This window comes from Canis lupus, chromosome 6 (assembly GCF_011100685.1).
Source record: "Canis lupus familiaris isolate Mischka breed German Shepherd chromosome 6, alternate assembly UU_Cfam_GSD_1.0, whole genome shotgun sequence".
Taxonomy (NCBI): Eukaryota; Metazoa; Chordata; class Mammalia; order Carnivora; family Canidae; genus Canis; species Canis lupus.
This window is the reverse complement of record NC_049227.1, coordinates 5,707,698-5,733,187: the sequence shown is the minus strand read 5'-3', so window position 1 is coordinate 5,733,187 and position 25,490 is coordinate 5,707,698. Positions and strand designations below refer to the sequence as shown.

Here is a 25,490-nt window from a genome sequence, read left to right as displayed (position 1 = left end):
AGTGCTATGCTAGGATGCTTCCAGAGAAGTTCTGATAATGAAATAGGGCCTGTTGTCGCCTGTGGCATCCCTATAGGGCTGTCAGTGTGGTGTCTTTCTCCCATTTCTTAACACTGATTGAGTGTGAATGACCTCATGGCAGATTTCTGGCAGTTGAAGGTGAGAAGTAGAGATTGTAGTGGGCAGAAAATTGTCCCAGTGTTGTGTTCTGGCACGGAATGTGGCTGTAACCTTTGACACATCATTAAATTTGTAAAATGAGAACATGTCTCCCTTTTCACGTCTCCCTTATCTCTTTCTGGAGAATTGAAGGAAAAGTGAGATTAGTTTTTTTATTTACTTATTTTTTAAAAAGGTTTTATTTATTTATTTGAAAGAGAGCACAGCCAGAAGGAGGAGCAGAGGCAGAGGCAGAAGCAGAGGCAGAGGGAGAGGGAGAAGCAGACTACCAGCTGAGCAGGGATCCTAAAGCAGGGCTAGGTCCCAGTTCCCATGACCTGAGCCAAAGGCAGACACTTCAGCGACTGAGCCACCCAGGCACCTGGAAAAGCGAGATTAGCTAAGAAATACTATGAACTTTCAGAAATAATGACAGTATATTCTGATTATGGCAAGATAATATCCCTTTGTTGTCCATTTTGAGCCACATTTCAGTATAAATTTACTTAAACTTACGTATTCAGGAGAAAAGAATGGGACTCAGGCTATTAGGGAAAGTAATTTCTGTGTCTTAAGCATTCTCTTGCTTAATACTGCTTTTCCTGATTCTATCTCTATTCAGGATAGAGATCTTGTTTTGAAAAACAAAATTGCTTCTATGTGTTCACAGATTCAGGGATAAGTGTCAGTTGTTTTTGTTATTGTTTTCTGTTGTAAAGTGTTATTTCCTAAGTATGTACACTTTACTTGCTGATGCCCAAATCTAGCCTAGCAGGTAACTTACCTGGTAAGAGATGGTGGAGCAAGAGCACATTTTTTTTTTTTTTAAGATTTTATTTATTTATTCATGAGAGACACAGAGAGACAGAGAGAAAGGCACAGACACAGGCAGAGGGAGAAGCAGGCTACATTCCATCTATGCAGGGAGCCTGATGCGGGACTCGATCCCGGGTCCCCAGGACCACACCCTGGGCTGAAGACAGCACTAAACTGCTGAGCCACCCGGGCTGCCCCCAATTTTTTTTTTTTTTTTTAAAGTAAGCTCTATGCCCAATGTGGGGCTTGAATTTAGGACTCCAAGATCAAGAGTCACACATTCTACTGACTGAGCCAGCCAGGTGCTCCTAGAAAAAGGTTTTTTTAGTGTTAGTGTTTTTGTTTTTTTGAGAGAGCCCAGGCACTGGGGTGGATATTGGGGGAGGGACAGAGGGAGAGAGAGAGAATCTTAAGCAGGCTCCACACCCAGCACAGAGCCATCCTAGGGGTTTGATCTCACTACCCTGACATCATGAACTGAGCCAAAAATCAAGAGTCAGACGTTTAACCCACTGAGCCACCCAGGTGCCCCAGTATTAGTATTTTAAAAATATGCTTTTGATTTTGGCTTTTGATTTTTAAAATATGCTTTTGAGTGTCTTTATGTGACATGTTTTTGCTTTTCAATTTTCAATTTTTTTTTTTTTTAAAGTTCTGTGCCCAGTGTGGGGCTTGACCTCACTATCCTGAGATCAGGGGTTGCATGCTTTACTGACTGAGCCAGCCAGACACCCCTTCAATTTTAAATTTTTATAAGATAGACATAACAAAATTTACCATCTTAACCATCCTTGGCATTAAGCACGTTCATATTGTTTTGCAACCATTACCACCATTTAGTTCCAGAACTTTTCATCATCCCAAACTAAAATTCTGTGCATATTAACAATAAATCCCCACTACACGCTCCTCCCAGTCCCTGGTGACCATCATTCTATACTCTGTCTCTGTGAGTTTGACTATTATATAGATATCTCATATGAGTAGAATCATAATATTTGTCTAGCTTATTTCATTTAGGATAATCTTTTCAAGGTTCATTTATGTTGTAGCATGTCTCAGAGCTTTTCTCTTTAAGGCTGAATTATATTCAATTGTATGTATGTATCCCATTTTGTGCTTCCATTGAGCTGACAGTGGACATCTGGGTTGTTTCTACCTCTTGGCTATTGTGAGTAACGCTTCTGTGAACATGGGTATAGATGTATCTGAGTGCCTGCTTTCATTTCTTTTGGGTATATACCCAGAAGTGGAATTGCTGTGTCACGGTAATTCTGTTGAATTTTTAAGGAACCGGCAAATTGTTTTCCACCATGCATGCACCATCTTCTATTCCTGACAGCCGTATACAAAGGTTCCAATTTCTCCTATTTAGTGTTTATGTGTTGCGTTTTATTTTTATTTTATTTTATTTTATTTATTTATTTATTTAAAAATTTTTTTACAAACTCTTATGTCGAGGGCTTTCTCTTTTTTTTTTAATTAAAGATTTTATTTATTTATTTATGAGAGATAGAGAGAGAGAGAGAGAGAGAGAGACACGGACACAGGCAGAGGGAGTAGCAGGCTCCATGCAGGTAGCCCGAGGTGGGACTCTATCGCAGATCCCAGGATCATGTCCTGAGCCAAAGGCAGATGCTCTACCGCTGAGCCACCCAGGCGTCTGTATGTGTTGCATTTTTATAGTGTTGGAGATTGAGCTCAAGTTCCTTGCTGATAGCCAAGTATCAGAAAATGTTTTCTACAGAGAGTAATAGTGCTGTATTATAAAGTAATCTTAGATGTTATTTGTCCTGCCCCCTATTTTCTTCTTAGTAAGAACAAAGAAATTCTCTTCGTCCAGCGTCCTTCTGCCTTAACCCACTGCACATGTGCCTGGGAGGGAGGGGGAGCGTTGCATCTATGTCCTATGTTGAACTGTGATAAACTGTCACTGGATGGTGGAATGCCTTACCTCTGACTCTCACTTGGGGCAATTTTTGTTTGTTTTGAATTTATTTGAGAGACAGAGAACATGAGCCGAAGGAGAGGGAGAAGCAGACTCCCTGCCGAGCAGGGAGTCCAACTAGGGACTCAGTCTCAGCACCCGGGGATCATGACCTGAGCTGAAGGTAGACGGTTAACTGACTGAGCCACGCAGGCACCCCTCTATTAGGAGAAATTTTAACTGGTTGTTGATGACATCTGAGTTTATTTTGGAGACTATACTGGCCTAATTTTGTAGAAATTAGCTGGAAAGTTAGAGGACTGATTTTTTTTCTATCTTAGAGGATGGGAGTTTTGGACAAATTGGTCAGTTCCTGAGCTGCTTTTCTCTTAGGCAAGAAAACTAAATTAGGCAGTCTGTGGAGGACTCTCATAGCTCTGAATGTCTGTTTGGAAGGACATTGTGGATTTCTGCCACTCACTTTCTATTTCTTTCCTAGGGATCATGGCCCAAGTAGCAATGTCTACCCTGCCCGTTGAAGACGAGGAGTCCTCAGAGAGCAGGATGGTGGTGACATTCCTCATGTCTGCTCTGGAGTCCATGGTGAGATGGCTTTATAGTTCTAGAAAATGTCTGTAGTTGAATAGGCTTGAGCTCATAGGTGAGATTGATTTTTTTTTTTTTTTGTAAACTTGCATGTTTTTTGGTTTTAGAAGAAGAGTACTTTTGCTTGAATAATAGTTAATATAAGCCTTTCAAATGATTTTATTTTTATTTTTTTTTTCAAATGATTTTATTACCATGTTTCAGAATGTTCTTAACCTGTTTAACTTTTTACATTTAATTTCAGTTGTTTACCTACCAGTGTCTTAAGCAGTTTCTTGTTTTGCAAACAGTAGCTTTGAATTTATCTTTAACAGTAGATTTCTTTCATATAATCTTGGGCAATACATGAATCTTGCTTTGTTGTTTCATAAATACTGCCTTTGGTGAGACGGATGTCCACCTAAGTGTGGATAAAATAGGCACGCACCCTCACACATTTCCTTTCAGGTGAGCAGCTACTGTATATCTCATGTAAATAAAATGTTAACAAAATGATAGGGCAGCATTATTCCTCATGCTGGGAACAATTGTTGGCTTACCTCTAGGTCAGAAGTTCTATGCTGTGGCTTTATTATATTTCAAAAGATTTGTGATCATCTCAGTTGGCATAAAATTATTTATTCAAAATAATGTTTTAGATCAATATCATGCAGATAATTTCTATTTATGATGGTTATTGTGTAAATAAAAACCAAATAGAGGAAAGCTGTAGTTTGCAACAAATGACAGAGAACATAGTGTATTTGGCCAAAAAAAAAAAAAAAAGCAAAAGAAAATCCCCAAACTCAAGTCTTTATAGTATGTCAAGTTAAAATTCTAGATGAGTAAAAGAAAATAATATATTAGGACAAATTTAAAAACCAGAAGAAAAATATATAATCCTATTTAATTCCAGAAACATCTTTTCTAATGCCTAAAATAAGTGAGATATTTTTATGAATCAATAGGAAAAAACACTATTAACATAGTAGAAAAGTAGGCAAATAGTATGTTAATTTACAGAGAAATATCTAAGGTACAGTACTCTTTAATACAACCATTCACTGGATTATTACTGTTTTTAAAGATTTTATTATTATTTTTTAAAAGATTTTATTTATTCCTGAGAGACACAGAAAGAGAGGCAGAGACACAGGCAGAGGGAGAAGCAGGCTGCATGCAGGGAGCCCGATGTGGGACTCGATTCTGGATCCTGGGATCACGCCCTGAGCTGAAGACAGATGCTCAACTGCTGAGCCACCCAGGCGTCCCAACATAGTGGATGTTGTGATGTGGCTTCAAACTTCCCTTTTGACTGATGGCAATAATCCTCCCAGCTGCTGCGAGTATTTGAGGCTCCCTTGCCCAAGGTCTCCCCTTTCTATGGGAGGGCCATCCCAGCTCCAGAGCTCTCCAGATGCAGTTGCACCAGTGATCAACTCCCCCTCTGCCGAAACCTGCATCCGTCACATCTCCTGGGTGTTGCTATTGAGAGAGTACTCTCCACAAAGCCTGAATAGAAATCTGAGTCTGCTTCATGGGAATTTGACCTATCACAGGTTACAAGGGATTTCTGCCTTTTTTTCTTACAAATTCTCTTTTCCTGTTTAAAATTGGGGTTAGAAACTATCTAGAAAGAGAGATACCTATAAAAAACGGTGACCCTCTTTTTATATGATGATCTAAGGCCAGAAACTAGGAACTTCATCTAATTCCAGTTACTGTAATAAGACAATTGAAGTGATAAGATTTTTTTTATCCATCCAGCAGAAATAGTACTTTCAGACATCTGTATATAACATAAGGTTTGTTATTTGTATTTTAGTGTAAAGAACTGGCCAAGTCCAAGGCAGAAGTGGCCTGCATTGCAGTGTATGAGACAGATGTGTTTGTTGTTGGAACTGAGAGAGGACGTGCTTTTGTCAACACCAGAAAGGATTTTCAGAAAGATTTTGTAAAATACTGTAAGTATTATATTTTTATCATTTGTATTTCATAAATATTGTGCCCAAATATTTGTGGATAACAAATGTCTTATTTCTTTCTTTCTTTTTTTTTTTTTTTTTAAGATTTTATTTATTTATTCATGAGAGGCAGAGACACAGGCAGAGGGAGAAGCAGGCTCCACGCAGGGAGCCCGATGTGGGACTCGATCCCGGGACTCCAGGATCACGCCCTGGGCCGAAGGGAGGCACTCAACCACTGAGCCACCCAGGCGTCCCCAATATCTTACTTTCTAAAGCAGAATGATATTTATACTAAAAAGACTTTCTAAAATGTCTAGAGAGACATTTCAAAATGCTCAGTGTTCCCAACATGATAATATATAAGGGTAAATACTGAAGAGTTTAAGAAAAATGGTAAATGTTTATTCTGTGTTCCTTGCTTGGTGTTACTTTGGATTGGTGGCACATATGAGAGACAAGGTAGAGAAATCTTGAATTGATTAAAGGTTCTTGTTTAAGTAAACAGTTATTTTCTTGATAGGTACTTGGTGTGTTCAAAGCAAGTCTTTGTGCATGAAATTCGCGTAAGCATGATATAAAATTAAACTGGCCTCTTTGATTCCCTCAGTAGAATCAACTTGTAAGGATTCTCAGTGTGTTTTGTGGTTCTTCAATTGGGAGTTCATCCAGTTGGTGAAAATTTAACTTGATATACAACAAAAACAGTAAATAAATTTGCTGTAGGCTGTTACTACCTATGATCTTACACAGACCGATTTTGTATCCATGTTTAACCTTACACTGCCTGCCAGTGTCATGTTGTCTCAGTGATCTAGCCTCTTTTTAAACATGGAAAGAACAAAATGGTGGGGATGTCTATAGGCATATTGTGTACGTGAGTGTGTCTTTAGGTGCCAAACTTAAATTTCCATTAGCAAGTTAGATCCAATTCATGATGAATTGAGATCATGGGTGAATAAAATAGTTTTCTTATTAACATTAATTTTTAGTCCTGTTAAAATGCATATTTTCACACTGTATATGTCTGCTTCCACCCCCACTATAATCTTTTAAGCTTTATGGTAGTATAATCTAGTTAAATTTTTTTCATTATTTCTGATTGTTTTGAGAATTTTTAAGGCTTTGATCATGTTTGTGTATTTAAGTTTATAGTAATGTTGTTTTGATTATGTGTATATCAGCTGCCATCTGTCCCATGAATACTATAATCCCACTGGCAGCTGTGTTTATATTCCCATTCCCTATACTGCCTTGCTTATGTGGTTCTCCAGTGGTTAGAACTAAGCATTTGGGGAATTGTCCATAGTTGCAAACTGTAGTCCCTGCCCATTAGTATTCATCCTTTCTTTTTTGTTACCAATAATTCAATGCCTTAGAAAATAATCTTTGGAAGTAATTCTTAAGTATGTAATATTTGTTTATATAAGGTATTTTGTACACAAAGGTCAATAGTAGTCTTCTGACACCTAATCAGTAGGTTTATGAGTCAGTTTTATAATTTCTTGGGGAAAATTCTCTTTCCCAAGGTTTGAAGCACTGTCCAGGAGCAATGAGATGATATGAATCACTCATAATTTAAAATATTTGAGTTATGACAATAAGAAGGAGAAACAAGTGAAATTTATTTTAGTAGTTATAGTTTAACCTGATCTATTTAAAACATTATCATTCAGCATCAACATAGAAGTGATTAATGGGATATTTTGCATACTCTTTTTACTGTTTTTAAAATCCAGTATGTATTGGCAATTTTACCACACATCTTTTTTTTTTTTTTTTTTTAAGATTTTATTTATTTATTCATGAGAGACACAGAGAGGCAGACACAGGCAGAGGGAGAAGCAGGCTCCATGCAGGGAGCCTGACGCAGGACTCGATCTCGGGTCTCCAAGGTCATGTCCTGGGCCAAAGGCAGCACTAAACTGCTCAGCCACCTGGGCTGCCCTTTACCACACGTCTTAATTTGGATTAGTACACATTTCAGGTGGTCAGTAGCCACAGATGTCTAGTGGCTAATTGTTGAACTTCTTGAACCTGGAATTTTTTTTGTGGTGGTGTGATAATTTTATATTTAGGGATGCCTGGGTGGCTCGGGGTTGAGTGTTTGCCTTTGGCTCAGGGTGTGATCCCGCAGTCCTGGGATCGAGTCCCACATCGGGCTCCCTGTGTGGAGCCTGCTTCTCCCTCTACCTATGTCTCTGCCTCTCTCCCTGTGTCTCTCATGAATAAATAAATAAAATATTAAAGAAAGATAATCTTATATTTAAATTTGGAGTTGATTTAGTTGTCAATAAAAGTATTCATTTAGTGCATTAAGAAAAAGTTTGTAGCTGGTGAATTACTCTAAAGATACCTTTTTATTTTATTTTTTAGATTTTATTTATTTATTCATCAAAGACAGACACAAGCAGAGGGAGAAGCAGGCTTCCTGCGGGCAGCCTGATGCAGGACTTGATCCCGGGAATCACACCCAGAGCCAAAGGCAGACACTCAACCACTGAGCCACCTAGCCATCCCTAAAGATACCTTTTTATTTTTTATTTTTATTTTTTAATGATTTATTTTTTTTATTCATGAGAGACAGAGAGAGAGGGGAAGTAACACAGGCAGAGGGAGAAGCAGGCTTCCCACAGGGAGCCGATTCTGTGATCCGGAATCCAGGATCACAACCTGAGGCAAAGGCAGGCACCCAAATGCTGAGCCACCCAGGCGTCCCTAAAGATACCTTTTTAAAAAAAATATTTGTAGCAGGTCACCTGGGTAGCTCAGTGGTCGGACATCTGCCTTTGGCTTGGGTCATTATCCCGGTGTCCTGGGATCATCATGAGATTTAATTCCATGACCCTGAGATCATGACTTGAGCTGATGACAGGTGCTTAACCAACTGAGCCCCCCGGGTGCTCATTCCTCTTTGTCTTTTTATAACAAATCATAAATACTAGAATATAGAAAAAAGTATTCTTACCAAAGTCTAAATATTAAGATAATGAACATGAGCCTTTTATATCATTATTTTATAGGTGTTGAAGAAGAAGAAAAGGCTGCAGAAATGCATAAGATGAAATCTACAACCCCGGCAAATCGGATGAGTGTAGACGCTGTAGAGATTGAGACACTCAGAAAAACAGTTGAGGACTATTTCTGCTTTTGCTATGGTAAGGTTATACACCTGAATTTTCTAAAAGATATAAAATTGAGTTTGGTAAAGGGTGGATTGTGTAACTGGTTTCATAGTCAAACTGCACACTTTTGACAAACGGAGTGAATCAACTTCAAATCAGTGGGTTAACATCAGGAATGACTGTACTTCCCATTTCTAGTTTGAAGGAACCTGGAAACAAACATACCTATTAGATCTATGGGATAGGTGTTTTTGTTTTTAATCTTTTTCTTTTTATGAGCTGTTCAAGGTTTATAGGTAAAGAGGAAAGTAGATTTCCTGTGTACCCCCTGGCCCAATACTTGCATAGCTCCCTCCCACTACAACTGCCTACCCCCAACCTACATTAACTCAACATAATCACCCAAAGAGAATGGTTTATTTTTGCCCCCTGTGTTGATCTCACCAGTTCCTGAAAAAAACCCACCTTTTGTTAGTCTAAACATGTGGTAAGCAAAGCTCTTCAGAGAAACAGTGGAAGGGAGAAGATACTGGTTACATACTGTGAGGTTGTAGTAAATTTCATCTCTGGGGAATAGGGTTTCTAGCATCTGTGGCTCACTGCCTGATACACAACGACAGGGTGGTAGAGCACACCCAGTTGTGAATATCAGTTTTCTCTATCTAATAAGTTTTCGCTGAGAAGATTGGCCAAAAATTGCCTGATGTTTTATGATGACAATAGGACCTGTCAGGTTTCCATGTTCTAAGCCTGAATTGTATATGAAAAGGTTGTATTAAACCAGAGTGAGGCCATTGTAAAGAAAGACACTAGTGGAAAAAATCAGCCATTGTTCCTTTTGTTTTTGTGTAGGTTTTATATAAATATTTTATGTACTTTTCATTTTGACCTTTTGGATCTGTTTCAGGCTTAGAACTTCTAACGTGGGAATAGGGCCCTCTGCTATTTTGAAGTCATTTTGAAATCGGATATTACAAAACAGCATGAAGGCTATTTGTTAAGCTGTGATCAACTAATGATGGTTTTGTTTTTTAATCTCAACATTTAATGATGTTTACCCTCTTTCTACCTCACCCCTCTCCCTCACTCCCAGGGAAAGCTTTAGGCAAATCAACTGTGGTACCTGTTCCATATGAGAAGATGCTACGAGATCAGTCTGCTGTGGTCGTGCAGGGGCTTCCAGAAGGAGTTGCCTTTAAACACCCCGAGAACTATGATCTTGCCACCCTGAAGTGGATTTTAGAGAACAAAGCAGGGATTTCATTTATCATTAAGAGGTAAAGTACTTTACCCCTTGCTTATCAATAGTTTATTATATAACATTGAATATGCAGTTCATTTTAATATGTTTTTAAAATTCTTGTTTACTGTAGAAGTTATTTAAATTTATGCTTGACAATAATTTTATTTTGTATATTCATGTATAGTTTTTTATTTTGTTTTAATGCAGACCTTTCCTAGAGCCAAAGAAGCACCTAGGTAAGTGATTACTTTGTTTACAGATTGTTCCTAAACCTATTGGGTCCAAACTGAACATATTTTACTGATTTTTATTTTCTTTGAGATTATGATGTAATACATTTTGGAACTAGGGTGTTCTATATAAACCAATGAGGATCCCTGGGTGGCGCAGCGGTTTAGCGCCTGCCTTTGGCCCAGGGTGTGATCCTGGAGACCCGGGATCGAATCCCACATCGGGCTCCCGGTGCATGGAGCCTGCTTCTCCCTCTGCCTGTGTCTCTGCCTCTCTCTCTCTCTCTCTCTCTTTCTGTGACTATCATAAATAAATAAATAAAAATTAAAAAACAAAACAAAACCATGAAAAGTCACTGAGCTGAAAAACTAGAGACTTGTTTTTTGTTTCTGGCTCTGTTACTCTGTTTATGATGTAGTCAAGGTTTACCTTGGCAACATATACAATCATACATTGGATCTGCCCTCATTTCCCAGAATTAAGAGGATGACTTAATTACCTAGCGTTCATTGAACAGGCACAGAATTGTTGGGCACAAGATTGAATGAGGAGGAGATATACAACTGTGCATCAAGCATTAAAGCTTCGGAGTGCTGGTAGTTTAATGTGAGACATAAAAAAAAGCCCATAAAGTCACCACAGCAAGATCATAACGTACACACTGCACAAATGGTTAGAGAAAATTCTGTGGAAGTTCATTGCAGGAAGGATTCATTTACAGCCCAAGAAGGTTTTGAAATCGAAGAAGGCATTAAGATGGGCCCTTGAAAAATGAGAATTTCAATAGGACTTTCTTTTGGGACACTTAAGCCATTGCATTTGAAGGGAAAAGTGATTTTTAGGAGACTGATGGCCTTTGGAGGCAGGTTTTTTTGAGACTTTTGAAAATAAATGACCATTATCGTTCATAGCCTCTACCAGTATAAGAAAGGACAGAATAATATATATACACATGCAATGTATTTTATTTTTTGTTAAATAACCTTTATTTCTTACCATGATGAAAAGATTAATATTTTATATGTTTTATTGAGGTATAGTTAGGATGCCATAAGATTCGCCTATTTTAATTATATAATTCAGTGGGCTTTAGTAAATTGACAGAGTTTACAAAGTTTTACAATCATTGTCACAGTCTAATTTCAGAATATTTTTATCCTCATCTCTGTTATTTTCATATTTGCATGAAGGGTATATAAAATACATACACAGTGTGGATCCTTTTGGATTAACTTTTTTCACTCAGCATAACTCAATTGAGGCTCATCCAGATCATTGGATGTATTAATAGTTATTTCCTTTCTCTTACTAAATGGCGAATATTCCTACATACGAATATACTACTCATTTATCCATTTACCGGTTGATAGGCCTTTATTTATTTTTTTTAAATTTTTTTTTAAATTTTTATTTATTTATGATAGTCACAGAGAGAGAAAGAGAGAGAGGCAGAGACACAGGCAGAGGGAGAAGCAGGCTCCATGCACCAGGAGCCCGATGTGGGACTCGATCCTGGGTCTCCAGGATCGCGCCCTGGGCCAAAGGCAGGCGCCAAACCGCTGCGCCACCCAGGGATCCCTTTGATAGGCCTTTAGATTGTTTCCACTGGGCTGTTACGAATCATACTAAAGAATCATACTACCGTGGGCATACTTGAACAAGTTTTTGTGTGGACACATACTTTAATTTCTCTTGGGTTTAGATACCCAGGAATAGAATTGCTGAGTCATAGACTAATTTCACATTTAGCTTTTAAAAAACTGCCAAGCTCCCTTCATGGTGCCTGTACCATTTTATGTTCCTATGGGCATTGTCTGAGGGTTCCACTTTCTCCACATTCCTCTTAACACTTGGTATTGTCTTTTTGGTTTAACCATCCTTTTTTTTTTTTTTTTTTAATTTTTTTTATTATTATTTATTTATGATAGGCAGACAGTGAGAGAGAGAGGCAGAGACACAGGCAGAGGGAGAAGCAGGCTCCATGCACCGGGAGCCCGACGTGGGATTCGATCCTGGGTCTCCAGGATCGCGCCCTGGGCCAAAGGCAGGCGCTAAACCACTGAGCCACCCAGGGATCCCTGGTTTTAACCATCCTAATGGATGTGAAGTGGTATGCCATTGTGGCTTTGATTTGCATATTCCCTAATTACTAAAAATGTTGAGTATCTTTTCACGGGATTAGTGGCCAGTGACCATTTATGTATATTCTTTGAAATAAGGTTTGTACAGGGCCTTTCCATGTGTTTTAATTGGATTATTTGTAGTTTATTAGAGTTGTAAGAGTTCTTTATAGATTTTTGATATGTATATTTTCTCTAGTTTTACAAGTTGTCTTTTGACAGTGTCCTCTGAGGAACAAAAGGTTTTTAAAAACTTTATTTATTTATTTATTTGAAAGAGAGAGAGAGCATGAGCAGGGGGGAGGAGCAGAGGGAGAAGGAGAAGCATGCTTCCTATTGAACAGGTAGCTGGGCGTGGGGCTCGATCCCTGGGTCCTGGGGCCCGATCCCTGGGTCCTGGGGCCCGATCCCTGGGTCCTGGGGCCATAAGCTGAGTGGAAGGCAGACACCTAACTGACTGAGCCACCCAGGCACCCGAGAACAAAAGCTTTTAATTTTTGCAAAGCCCAATTCATTCTTTTAATTCTTATGCTTTTGATCTCATATCTCAGATCATCCATTGCCTATCACAAGGTCATGAGAATGTGTTGTGTTTTCTTCTATAAGTTTTTATATTCTGAGTTACTACGTTTAGATCTGTGGTAAGTTCTGAGTTAGTTTTTGTGTATGGCACATGATGAAGGTGGAAATTCAGTTTGCATGTGGCTGTCTAGTTGTTCCAGCACAATTTGATGGAAAAAAAATGTACTTTCTTCCCGGAAGTGCTTTGGGATTTTTGTTAGGAAGTTAGTTGGGCAGCCCCAGTGGCTTAGCAGTTTAGCACCGCCTTCTGCCCAGGGTGTGGTCCTGGAGACCCGGGAGTCCCACTTCGGGCTCCCTGCATGGAGGCTGCTTCTCCCTCTGCCTGTTTCTCTCTCTCTCTCTCTCTCTCTGGGTCTCTAATAAATAAAAAGTCTTTAAAAAAGAAAGTTAGTTGACCTTGCCTGTTTCTGAGCTTTCTATGTCATGGATCCTGTTGTGTGTGAATCAGGATAGTTTAACTCTGCAGTCTGAATGCTTTTTATATCTTCATCTTATTTTTCTAGCCAGAATGTCCAATATAATATCTAATGGAAGTTGGGATAGGAGCCTCACCCTCTCAGTATTAGGAGGAAGACATTTTGGCTTTGACAATATGGTAGCTGTTGGTTTTTTGTAGATGTCCTTTATAAGAAAGAAAAGCTTTATTGCTTTGTTTAATTTTAAATTCCAAATTTTCTTAAGCAGTATTTTTTTCCTGAAGTGTTCTAGGTTTTAATCTGCCATTTGTACTTTTTGAAGTCTTCTATAAATTTCTTTTGAAACACTGGGGCCTGGTTGTTAACTAAAGAATGTTTCTTATAGGGTGCTTACACCAGGTGGTACAAGCAGGAGGGTTTGTATGACTGCTTTTTTTTTTTTATCATACTTGACTCAGAATAATTGGAAAGTTTTGATTGTAATGGGATATTTTCCAGTTTTTAAAGTTTTTGATAACTTTGTTGAGTTATTATTATTATTAAAGGTTTTATTTATTTGAGAGTGTGCAGACAAGCGGGAGGGGCATAGGGAGTGGGAGAAGCAGACTCTCTGCTGAGCAGGGACCCTAACTTGGGGCTCGATCCTAGGACCTGAGCTGAAGGCAAATTCTTAACCTACTGAGCCACCCAGGTGTCCCTTGTTGAGTTGTTATTGGCATAAAATAAACTACACATATTTAGAGTGTAGAGTGTTTGTTGACTTTTGATACATGTATATACTGTGAAAACCATCAATACAGTCAAGACAAGGAACATATCTTTCACCCCAAGTTTGCTGTCAGCCTTTGATAACTCCTGTCTTTTGTTTTTCCTACCCTTAATCCCAGGCAACCATTGATTTTGTCACTGTGGATTTATTTGCATTTTCTAGACTTTTAAAATAGAAATTGAATCATAGTAGGTACTTTTTTTTTTGTCTTATTTTGAGATTTATGCCTGTTTGTGTATCAGTAATTCCTTATTTTCCTGATGAGTATTACAGTACAGGTACACTATAATTGTTTACCCATTCACCTGTTCACAAAAATTTGGGTTTCCATTTCTTGGCTTTTATAAAGAAAACTACTGTGAATATTTCAGTGTAAGACCTTATGTGGACACACATTTGGGTAAATACCTAAAATTGGAGTGGCACATGGTATTTACATAAATAATTCTTCAAGAACGTGCCAATCTGGTTTTTAGTGTGATTTATTTCATTTGGTGGTCCCACCAACATTGAGAGTCTCAGTTATTCTATATCTTCATTCACATTTGGTGGCATCAGCCTCTCTTTACATTTTAATTTTTTTGCAAACATAAAATTCATGGGCTTTTTAATATAAAATTCATGGTTTTACGGGATCCCTGGGTGGCGCAGCGGTTTGGCGCCTGCCTTTGGCCCAGGGCGCGATCCTGGAGACCCGGGATCAAATCCCACATCGGGCTCCCGGTGCATGGAGCCTGCTTCTCCCTCTGCCTCTCTCTCTCTCTCTCTCTCTCTGTGACTATCATAAATAAATAAAAATTAAAAAAAAAATTCATGGTTTTAAAGTGTGCAGTTCATCTTGTATATTTACAAGATGGGCAACTGTCACCTCACTCTTAATTTCAGAATATTTTTATCACTCTCAAATAGAAATCCTGTATCTGTTACTCAGTCACTGTTTGCTTGATGTATCCCTAACAGAAATCTTTATCAGCACTCCTGTGTCAGTATAGGCTTCTTCTCTACTGTTGGAGTAATAGTGCATTGGTGTATTTGTTTCACTGATAAACCTATGAGCTTTGGGGCACCTGGGTGGCTCATTTGGCTAAGTGTCTGCCTTTGGCTTAGGTCATGATCCCAGGGTCCTGGGATCGATTTCTATGTCCAGCTCCCTGCTCTGCAGGGAGCTTGCTTCTCCCTCTCCCTCTGCCTGCTGATTCCCCTACTTGTGCTCTCTGTCAAATAAATAAAATCTTTAAAAAAATTATGAGCTTTTTCCTTAAGGGGGGAGGGTGCTGGTGGGTGAGGGGGTGAAAACTGTTGGATGGTCATCATCCCCACACCTCTTCCTTTGAGGGAAGAATGAAGGACATTGTTATGTGAATTCACACTGCCGTGTGCCCTCCACTGTGACCTGGAGCTGTGGACATCCCTACCCTGCTTACTCTCTGTTGAGGACCTTTGGAAATATTAGTTGAAAGTGTTGGCAAAACCTAAATCTCACTATTTTTTTGTACATAGGTGGTCGCGTAATGGTAACGGATGCTGAAAGGTCCATGCTCTCTCCAGGTGGAAGGTAAAAAGCAAAGTTCATCAGTACGCATAAACCTGCACATCCACATCCCGGGGACTTTAGTTTTTCGAATCTTGAGGAATTAGAACATTAAAAGGCCCGTATCACAATGTCTTGAGGGTTAATATTTAGCTGATTCATTTGGGGTTCTGTGAAAATGCAGTGTTTGACTGAGTAGCTCTGGGGGGAAGCATTTAAGATAGGTTGATAACCACACTGGGAAGAGGAGGGCCTTAGAATAACATGGAATTTGCAAGTTATCATGTTATCCTATGTCTTCAGTCTTTTTTCCCCCCAAAAAAAGTTGATTGGAATTAAAATACTAAATTCAGTGGACAAGTTATCGTTATGCAAGAGATAAATATGTAAACTTAAAAAGTTGAGTCAGATTTGCCTTGAGCTTGGTCAGGTAAGTGACTTTGTGTGTTGGTATGTGGACAGCCCGCACCAGTGCAGAGCTTCATTAAGGCTTTTTTCCTTTCAGCTGTGGCCCCGTCAAAGTGAAAACTGAACCCACAGAAGATTCTGGTATGTTCTTGCTAGTGCTTTTAGAATCTGTGAAATAAAAGTAAGGGAACCTTTTCCTTAATGTAGAAGATTGTATTTTGACTTATTTTTTACTGTGATGTACTGATGAGAAGCAGACAGAACAAATTTGTTCCATTGGTGACATTGTCTCTTAATGTTACCAGATACTATACTAAAACCTGAAAAAGTTCATTTACTGAATGGTAGCCAGAAGTTTGTTGCTGATTACATGTTTGTAAGCAAATTTGTTAATAGGTTTTCCCCTCGATTACATAGGAACAGTAGTGTAAAATGTCATCTCTTTCTGCAGTGCTTTTTACACAAGCCAAGCAAGTAATCTTACTCTCCCTGCCTCCCCCCGTCTGCCGCCTATTTCTACTTTCTAGGGAGACTGCTTTTAACTTTATGCTGTTTTTGGTGTTCATTTCCTTACTTTTAAATGTCATGCTTGTACTCTTATTTCATATATATTTTTTGGGTAGCTTTATCGAGTGAGATACAGCCAAATTCACTTAGCCCTAAGTATAAAATTCGGTGGTGTTGAGTACACAGAGTTTTGCAGTAATCATGACAATCTGATATTGGAAAATTTTTATCATCCCAGTTGGAAACCTGGTGCCCAAGTAGAAACCATGTTCCCACCATTAATCTAATTTTGGGTTTTGTAGGTTACCTGGACATTGCATATGAGTAGAATCATACAATATGGTATTTTACATTTGCCTCTTTTAAACTCTGCGTCATGTTTGGAGATTCATCTTCAAAAATAGTTGTAGTGTACATAAGTAGTTCATACCCTGAATATTATTCCATTGTATAGATATACTACCTTTTCTTAATCCATTTACCATTTGGGCATTTGAATTGTTCGTACTTTTTGGCTGTTCTGAGTAACATGGCTGTGAACATTCACATATTTGTCTTTGTGTAGAAATAAGTCTCTCTTCATTTCTCTGGTATACATAGATACCCAGGAGCGAATTGCTACTTCTGTGGTAACTGTACTTATAAGCAACTGACAAATTGTTTTCTAGAGTGGCTGTACATTCTTAGCAGCAATGTATGAGGTTTCAGTTTCTCTGTATCTTGGCTAAATGTGGTAATGTCTGTCTTTTTTGATTATAGTCATTCTAGGGAGTCTCAAGTGGTATCTCATTGTGTGGGTTTTTTTTTTTTTTTTTCCTTTATGCTCTTAAATAGACATTTTATTTTTAGAGCAGTTTTAGGTTCACAACAAAACTCAACAAAAAGTATAGCCTCCCACTATGGACATCCCACATCAAAGTGGTATTAAAAATGATGAACCATTATCACCTAGCATCTATAGTTTACATTAGGGTTTAGTCTTGTACATTTTGTGGATTTTGATAAATGTATAATGATGACTTGTCTGTATCATACAGAATAGTTTCACTGCCCTAAAAGTCCTCTGCCCTCTGCCTTTTCATCTGTCTCTCTCCTGTAACACCTGGCCATCCATCACTGATCTTTTTACTGCCTTCATTGTTTTGCCTTTTCTAGGATATCCTAGAACTGTGTTGTTGTGTTTTTTTTTAAAGATTATTTATTTATGTGACATGAACATGGGGAGAGGGCAGAGAGAGAAGCAGGCTCCCTGCTGAGGAGGGAGCCTGATGCTGGACTCCATCCAAGGACATGGAGATCATGACCTGAGCTGAAGGCAGCTACTTAATTGACTAGCCACCCAGATGCCTCTGGAACTGTGGTTTTAATTGCATTTTCCTCATGATGTTGAACATCATTTTATGTGCTCATTAGGTATTCATATATTGCCTTTGATGAAATGTCTTTTTAAATCTTTTGCTCATTCTTTAATTATGTTGTTTCTTTTCTTTTTGGTTATTTTTTTCATTTTTTTTTTTTTTAAAGAGAGGGAGTATGCAGACACAAGTGGGGGTCAGGAGGAGAGAGGGAGGAAAAGTAGACTGCCAGCTGAACAGGGAGCCCAATGCGACACTCAGTCCCAGGACCCTGAGATCATGACCTAAGCTGAAGGCAGATGCTTAACTGACTGAGCCACCCAGGTGCCGCTATTTATTCCTTATCGAAATAGAGCTGACATACAGTGTTTTGTTTTGTTAGTTTCAGATTTATAGCATAGTGATTAGATAATTCTCTACATTATTTAGTGCTCATCATGGTAAGTATGGCCATCATCGGTCACCATACATCATTACAATATTGACTATATCCTTTATGCTGTACTTTTTATACTTATTTACTTTATAACTGTAAGTTTGTACCTTTTAATCTTTTTTTCTCTGTTTTGCCCAACCCATCACACACCTTCTCTCTGGCAACCACCAGTTTGTTCTCTATATTTAAGAGTCTTTGTTCTTTTGTTTTGATTTTTACATTTCACATGTAAGTAAAATCATATGGTTTTAGTCTGACTTATTTCGCTCAGCCTCATGCTCTGTAGATCCATCCATGTTGTCACAGATAACAAGATTTCCTTCTTTATTCTTTCTTCTTTTTTTCTCCCTTTTAAAAAAATTTAAAAAAATTATAACAGTTCTTTATGTATTCTGGATACATTTTTTTCTCCCAGAAATAACGTTTTGCAAATATATTTTTCTACTCTGTGGCTTGTGTTTTCATTTTTTATGGTGTCCTTTGAAGCCTAAAAATGTTTTCATTTTGATGGAATTCAGTTTTTCAATTTTTTTTTTTTTTTTAATCATTTGGGCTTTTGGTGTTACATCTGAGAAAAACTAAACTCTTTGCCTCACCTGAGGTCATGAAGAATTTTACAAAACTAAACTCTTTGCATCACCTGAGGTCATGAAGAATTTTACATGGTTTTAATTAACTCTTATAATCTAAACCTCAGGCCTGTTTTGAGTTTATAGTTTTGTGGGTTGCCAGGGAAGGGTCTGATTTCATCCTTCTTCATGCGGACATGCCACTGTCCTGGTGTCCTTTGTTGAAAAGCTGACCTGTTCCCATCGGATCTCCTTAGCACCTCTATCAAACAGCAGGTGACCAAGTGTACTTCTACAACTATCAGTTCTGTTCCCTTGAACTCTAATGTCTAGCCTTAGACCAGTAGCACACTGTAGGTCATGTCGTTTTAAGGTTTGGTTTTGTTATGTTAACATATGGAAAAATGAGGATATAATTATTTTACTGTCTCCCAGTACTCTTCCCCTTTTCCACTCTGACCATATAGGTAAATTGATTTTTACTGTTCAAGTTCTTTGGCAACTGAGCATGATCTTGGGCATTTTACATACGTTTTGCTTTTTTGCCATGTTCCATTTATAGGACACAAGTGGTTTAGCTTATTTATAAAACATACAGCTCTTCATGACTTGATTATAATTCTATTGTTAGGATTTTTTTGTTTTTCTGGTTCTATGAGTGAAAGCATCATCATCTTGTATTTATTTATTTATTTATTTATTTATTTATTTATTTATTTGAGAGAGAGCACCCATGGGTGAGAGCACAAGTTGTAGAGAGGGAGAAGCCGACTCCTTGCTGTGCTTGGAGCCTGATGTGGGACTCAGTCCCAGGACCCTGAGAATCATGGCCTGGAGCTGAAGGCAGGTGTTTAACCGACTGAGCCACTGAGGCACCCTGCAACTTTATCTTTAAAAAATAATACAGGGATCCCTGGGTGGCGCAGCGGTTTGGCGCCTGCCTTTGGCCCGGGGCACGATCCTGGAGACCCAGATCGAATCCCATGTCGGGCTCCCTGCATGGAGCCTGCTTCTCCCTCTACCTGTGTCTCTGCCTCTCTGTCTCTCTCTGTGTAACTATCATGAATAAATAAATAAAATCTTTAAAAAAAAAATACAAAAAAAAACCATAATTATAAAAGATCATTGTATTATTACCAGGAATATATTTTATAATTAGCTTTGGTGATTGGCAAAGAGAAATTGACATTTACTGCATTTTTGTACTGAAGGCATATATAAACTGTATGATCTAATAAGCAGAGGCTATAGCTGGAGTCCAAACATTTGAATTTTGTAAAATGCAGTTTTATGTCACTGCAAAATAGTGATATTTTCGATTTGACCTCTTAGAGAGGATGGAAGCCAATTTTCAGTTTTGTTATGTCCATGTTTGCATTGTTGCAGAGCCGATCTTTTATTGTGCTCTCAAATTAGTTAAACCATTCTCTGGGCTGCCTGACTGGCTCAATTGATAGAGCATAGGACAATTCTTGATTTTGGGGTTGTAAGTTTGAGCCCCATGTTGGGTGTAGAAATTTTAATAAAAAATGAAATCTTCAAAAAAATTACCTTATGTAGTGAATTTCAGACTTAAGTTTCATCTAGGAACACAAGGATATTATTAGTAAATCTCTAAACTCACTTTTTCTTTTTACTAAAATAATTAGAAATAATATATCATCTGAGTAGATGATAAGGCAGCAGAAACCCTTAACCTGGGGCACCTGTGTAGCTCAGTGGTTGAGCATCTGCCTTTGGCTCTGGTCATAATCCTGGGGTCCTAGAATTGAGCCCTGCATTGGGCACCCCCCCCCCAGGGAGCCTGCTTCGCCCTCTGCCTATGTCTCAGCCTCTTTCTCTGTGTATCTCATGAATAAATAAAATCTTAAAAAAAAGAAATCCATAACCTGATTGATTGGACTATCGTACATAATTGTAAATACCAGCCCATCATTGTGTTTAGTAGAGAACCACTAGAAGCATTCTTTGTATGATGAAGAAGCACATTTCACCAGTTTCTTACCAGTGTGCTAGTACAAACCAGTAAAAGAATGAGGTTTCAGTAATTAGGAAGTGGAGGGCATCATTAGATTGTACAGACAATAGGAGTGTGTATTTAGAACACCAAAGAGAATCAACTAGAGCACTTGAAAACATAATAGTGAGAGACTGACTTGACTTTGTGAAGTGTGAAAAATTGCATATATATAATAAAAGTTCAGATTAAAAGCATTGTGGGGAGAAAATTCAGTAATCATCCGAATAATTTCTAACCACCACATAAGACTAAGAAGGAATTAAAAATGAAGGATGGCAGAGTCAGCCAAAATGTGTCAGGGACATGTGAGACGCAGGGAATGGCTTCTTGCAGGACATATGACAAGTGGTTGTTGTAGTGGACTTACAGAGAGCTAATCCAAAGAATAAATGATCAGAGATTCAAGAAGCAAGAGAAAATATTAGTTTTGTTAAAGAGAGATAAAAACCCAACAGAGGTGGAAGTTGTACCAGCAGATTGGCAAACACTCTGCTCATACTCAGTAAAGAGTAGGTGGCCATGGGAGCTTTAAAAATTCTTGATAAAAAAAAAAAATTAAAAAAAAAATTCTTGATGACCGCTTAAATGGTTGCTTTATTATGTAGATGATGCTTTGGTAATTCTTGTCATTTCATTTTATTCACTTTTTAAAGATTTTATTTATTTATTTATTTAAAATGTTTTTTTCTTTATTTATTCATGAGAGAGAGAGAGAAAGAAAGAAAGGCAGAGACATAGGCAGAGGGAGAAGCAGACTCCATGCAGGGAGCCCGACGTAGAACTCGAACCCAGGTCTCATGCCCTGGGCTGAAGGCGGTGCTAAACCACTGAGCCACTGGGGCTGCCCTTAAGATTTTATTTTTAAATAATCTCTATAGTGAACATGGGGCTTGAAGTCACAACCCCGAGATTAAGGATTGTGTGTTCCAACCGAGATAGCCAGATGCCCCTTTCTTGTCATTGAAGGTACACATGTTCTTTGATCCTGTGCTGTCTTACAAAAACGGCACTTAACCTACAGCTCCATCAGTGGAATACCTGCTGATAATGCAGGTGTCCAGAAGACAGAGTGCTACTTAGTTGAGGAAATGCTACCATGGTGAATAGATGAATGATACTGTAGTTGTTTAAATTTTTTTTTTAAGATTTTATTTATTTATTAATGAGAGACACACAGAGAAAGAGAGAGAGTGTGGCAGAGACACCAGCAGAGGGAGAAGCAGGCTCCACGCAGGAACCCGACGTGGGACTCTATTCCAGGTCCCCAGGATCACGCCCTGGGCCGAAGGCGGTGCTAAACCGCTGAGCCACTGGGGCTGCCCAGTTGTTTAAATTTTTATCTTAAAGTGTTAACATTTAAAAATTATTGCAGACTTTTAGGAAACCCGCATGTACCAGGTCCGGGAATTTTCCCTGTATCATTGGACATAAAGTTACCAACATGATGCCCTTTCACTCTTTGAAGTGTGTGATTCTTACACACCAGAACATGGTCCCACGTTGCCACAGTGCAGTCATCAAAATAAGGGCAATAAGTTGCTCCCATCTAATTCTCAAACCTTTCTCAAGTTTTGCTATTGTGTTTGTGGATGGCTTCTTCACTCTAGAGTGTCTCCTAATCTTTCTGGGTCTTCTTCCTGTGACCTGGGCATGTTTGAAGGAAGTATCTAATGTTTTCTCATGACTGGATTCATGTAATGCCTTTTTATTTATTTATTTTTAAGCAAAAGTATCATAGAAGTGATACTGTGTTCATTCATATCAGGTGGTGATTTCTCTTGATCCCTTTACTGTTGGTTTCATTTATGAGATGAAAGTTAGTTTTGAGAGGCTTTTCCTCTATGAACTTACTCTTCCTTTGTAGTAATTATATTTGTGGAAGTTTCTCTGAGACTCTAGAAATATGTGCCACTCCTCATCAGGCTTTCCATTAAAATCAGTTTATTACTTTCATATGTTTCTATTTTATTCAACACATTATTATCATTATTTATCTTGATTTGCAAATAGTCCTTTCTTTGGCCTTTGGGAGCCACTTCAAGAAGTCCCAAGTCCTTTCCCTGGTCCATATGTCATCTATCATTTTAGATAACTTTTTTTTTTTAAGATTTTATTTATTTATTCATGAGAGACCTAGAGAGAGAGACAGACAGACACAGGCAGAGGGAGAAGCAGGCTCCACGCAGGGAGCCCGACGTGGGACTCGATCCCGGGTCTCCAGGATCAGGCCCTGGGCTGAAGGTGGCGCTAAACCCCTGAGCTACCCCGGCTGCCCGATAACTTTTTTCTTTCTTGTAGTAGAACATGGTCAAGGTTCGTCTCTAATCCCTCTCTAGTCCAGCTCTAGTATCAACTATTTCAAGAAGCCGTGGTTCCTGAGTGATATTGAGACAAAAGGATCTTGGTGCTGGGTGTGCTGACTGCAGTTAGGATGTTACTATTTCTAACAAAGCTTGGGAACCTATGTGTGTGCCTTATATACATGTGTTTGTATACATGTAAATATATCTATGCCTCTATTTACATCTCTATTTTTCCATGCCCATATTTTCAGTTCTTGACATCCCAAGGGTTCCTTCCCCTCCTTTTCCTATATAATTCCTGTCTGTTGCAATGAGGATCCTGCTAGTCAGATATTCTTAATATATTTACTTCATTGGACCTATGTCCTGTTTTGTAGCCCATGGCTCCTTGGCTCACTCCCACTGTGGCCCTCCCTGTTGGGCTGTCACCACCCGTGCTTGCCCACTCATCTCCCTCCGTCTCCTAAAGCCCTTCTTGGTGTCCCCTTAATCTCCTGTAAGTCCTCTTCTCATTCTGCTGCACAGAACCTACCTGATGCGGCTGCCTACATTGTTCAGTGGCATCTAGCGGCATTTGGGATTAGTAGTTGGGGAAAGAAGAAGCTGTGTTTTTTTGTTTTAAGATTTTATCCTCAGAGAGAGAGAGAGAGAGAGAGAGAGAGAGGAGAGGGACAAGCAGGCTCCACGCTGAATGTGGAGCCCGACTGGGGACTCGATCCCACGCCCCTGAGATCACGACCTGACCTGAAACCAAGAATCGGACACTTCACCAACTGAGCCACCGGGCGCCCCAAAGGGAAGCTGTATTAATTGCACCTGCCTGTGTGCTGGTGTGAGAGAGGGGAGGTGAGGAGAGAGAGACAGAGAGAGAGAGATCAGGAGCTTTTGTGTATGTTACAGATAGACCAAGTGTTACTTTTTTGTGAGATGTATGAGAAAGATAGCGTTGAATATCTTATTGGGAAGGAAGTATTTGAATCTATGCCACAGTTTCCTGTTTAGCTTTTAGTTAATTGCACCTAAATGATCATTTTGCTAATTGTTCTCTTTTATTCACATAGTCATTTCTTGAATAGTGTGTATCTAAAAATAAACATGCTGAATTGAGAAAAGTCCTATTTTGTTGAATTCTTCAACCATCTTTATGTATGGATATAATAGTATCGTTATCAGAGAGGTTTCTTTTTTCTCCCTTATAATTTGTATCTTAATATTCTCAATTTAGGGCCACCTGGGTGGCTCAGAGGTTGAGTGTCTGCCTTCGACTTGGGTTGTGGTCCTAGTGCCCCAGGATCGAGTTCCACATTGGGCTCCCCACATGGAACTTGCTTCTCTCTCTGCCTATGTCTCTGCCTGTCTTTCTGTGTCTCTCATGAAGAAATAAATAAAATCTTTAAAAAAAGATAAAATGATGCCATCTTAGGGTGCCTGGGTCCTCAGTGGTTGAGCGTCTGCCTTTTGCTCAGGGCATGATCCTGAGATCCTGGGATTGAGTTTCGTCCCCAAAGGGAGCCTGCTTCTCTCTCTGCCTGTCTCTGACTCTCTCTGGTTCTCCTGGATAAATCAATAAAATCTATAAAATAAAGTAAAACAAAACCATCTTAACCTCAGAGTGTTGAGTCATTACAACTGAAGTTTAAAGGTAATTTCCTTCCTCCTTCCTCTTCTCTCCTCTCCTCTCCTCTTCCTTCCTTTCTTCCTTCCTTCCATTCAGAGGGAGGAAGAGGGAGAGAAACAATCTTAAGCAGGTCCTATGCCTAGCACGGAGCCTGACACAGGGCTCCATGTCTCAAATCTGAGATGATGACCTGAGCCTAAGGCAGATGCTTAACTGACTGAGCCACCCAGATGCCCTTACAGGTGATGTTCAGTAATTTGTGAAAGTCTTTTTCTATTTCTTAAGTAAGCTCTATACCCAACATGAGACTCGAATTCATGATCGTGAGATCAGGAGTCCTGTGTTCTACTGACTGAGCCAGCCAGGCACCCCTGTAAAAGCATTCTTAATGTTGGATGAAAAGAGAGTATGACTAATTTTCTTCAAATCTAAGAATAAGGATGTCAGAGGAAAAAGCAGATCATCTCAGAAAATTAGTAATATTGTTAAAACATTGTTTAGGTTGGATTTTAGATGGTTTTTGCCCCTTTGCTACCTAGCAAACTTTTGTCTTTTCAAAGTCTTCATTCATTGCTCTGCATTATTTAGGTAGGAGAGATTTTCCTACACCATCTAACTGCATGCCCTAATGTGTAATTATATACTTTCATTTGCTTTTTACAGGTATTTCTCTGGAAATGGCAGCTGTGACAGTAAAAGAAGAATCAGAAGATCCTGATTACTATCAATATAATATTCAAGGTATACTATTCATGCATTTTTTCTTTCCAGAGTTGTTTGTGGTTAAGATTCAAATTTATCAATTG

The 25,490-nt window shown here is 38.8% G+C and overlaps 1 protein-coding gene across 13 annotated transcripts in view; it reads left to right on the top strand.

Annotated features, from left to right (window-relative positions):
* Positions 1 to 25,490, top strand: part of GTF2I (general transcription factor IIi) — a 114,313-nt gene that overhangs the window by 25,672 nt on the left and 63,151 nt on the right. For all 13 annotated transcript variants that reach the window (XM_038539055.1, XM_038539064.1, XM_038539058.1 and 10 more), the window contains exons 2-9: positions 3,402 to 3,505; positions 5,313 to 5,451; positions 8,475 to 8,609; positions 9,670 to 9,853; positions 10,027 to 10,055; positions 15,438 to 15,492; positions 15,974 to 16,017; positions 25,348 to 25,425. In XM_038539055.1, coding sequence (XP_038394983.1) covers positions 3,407 to 3,505; positions 5,313 to 5,451; positions 8,475 to 8,609; positions 9,670 to 9,853; positions 10,027 to 10,055; positions 15,438 to 15,492; positions 15,974 to 16,017; positions 25,348 to 25,425 — 763 coding nt within the window. In that variant the 5' untranslated portion in view covers positions 3,402 to 3,406. The remainder of the gene's footprint in view (positions 1 to 3,401; positions 3,506 to 5,312; positions 5,452 to 8,474; positions 8,610 to 9,669; positions 9,854 to 10,026; positions 10,056 to 15,437; positions 15,493 to 15,973; positions 16,018 to 25,347; positions 25,426 to 25,490) is intronic.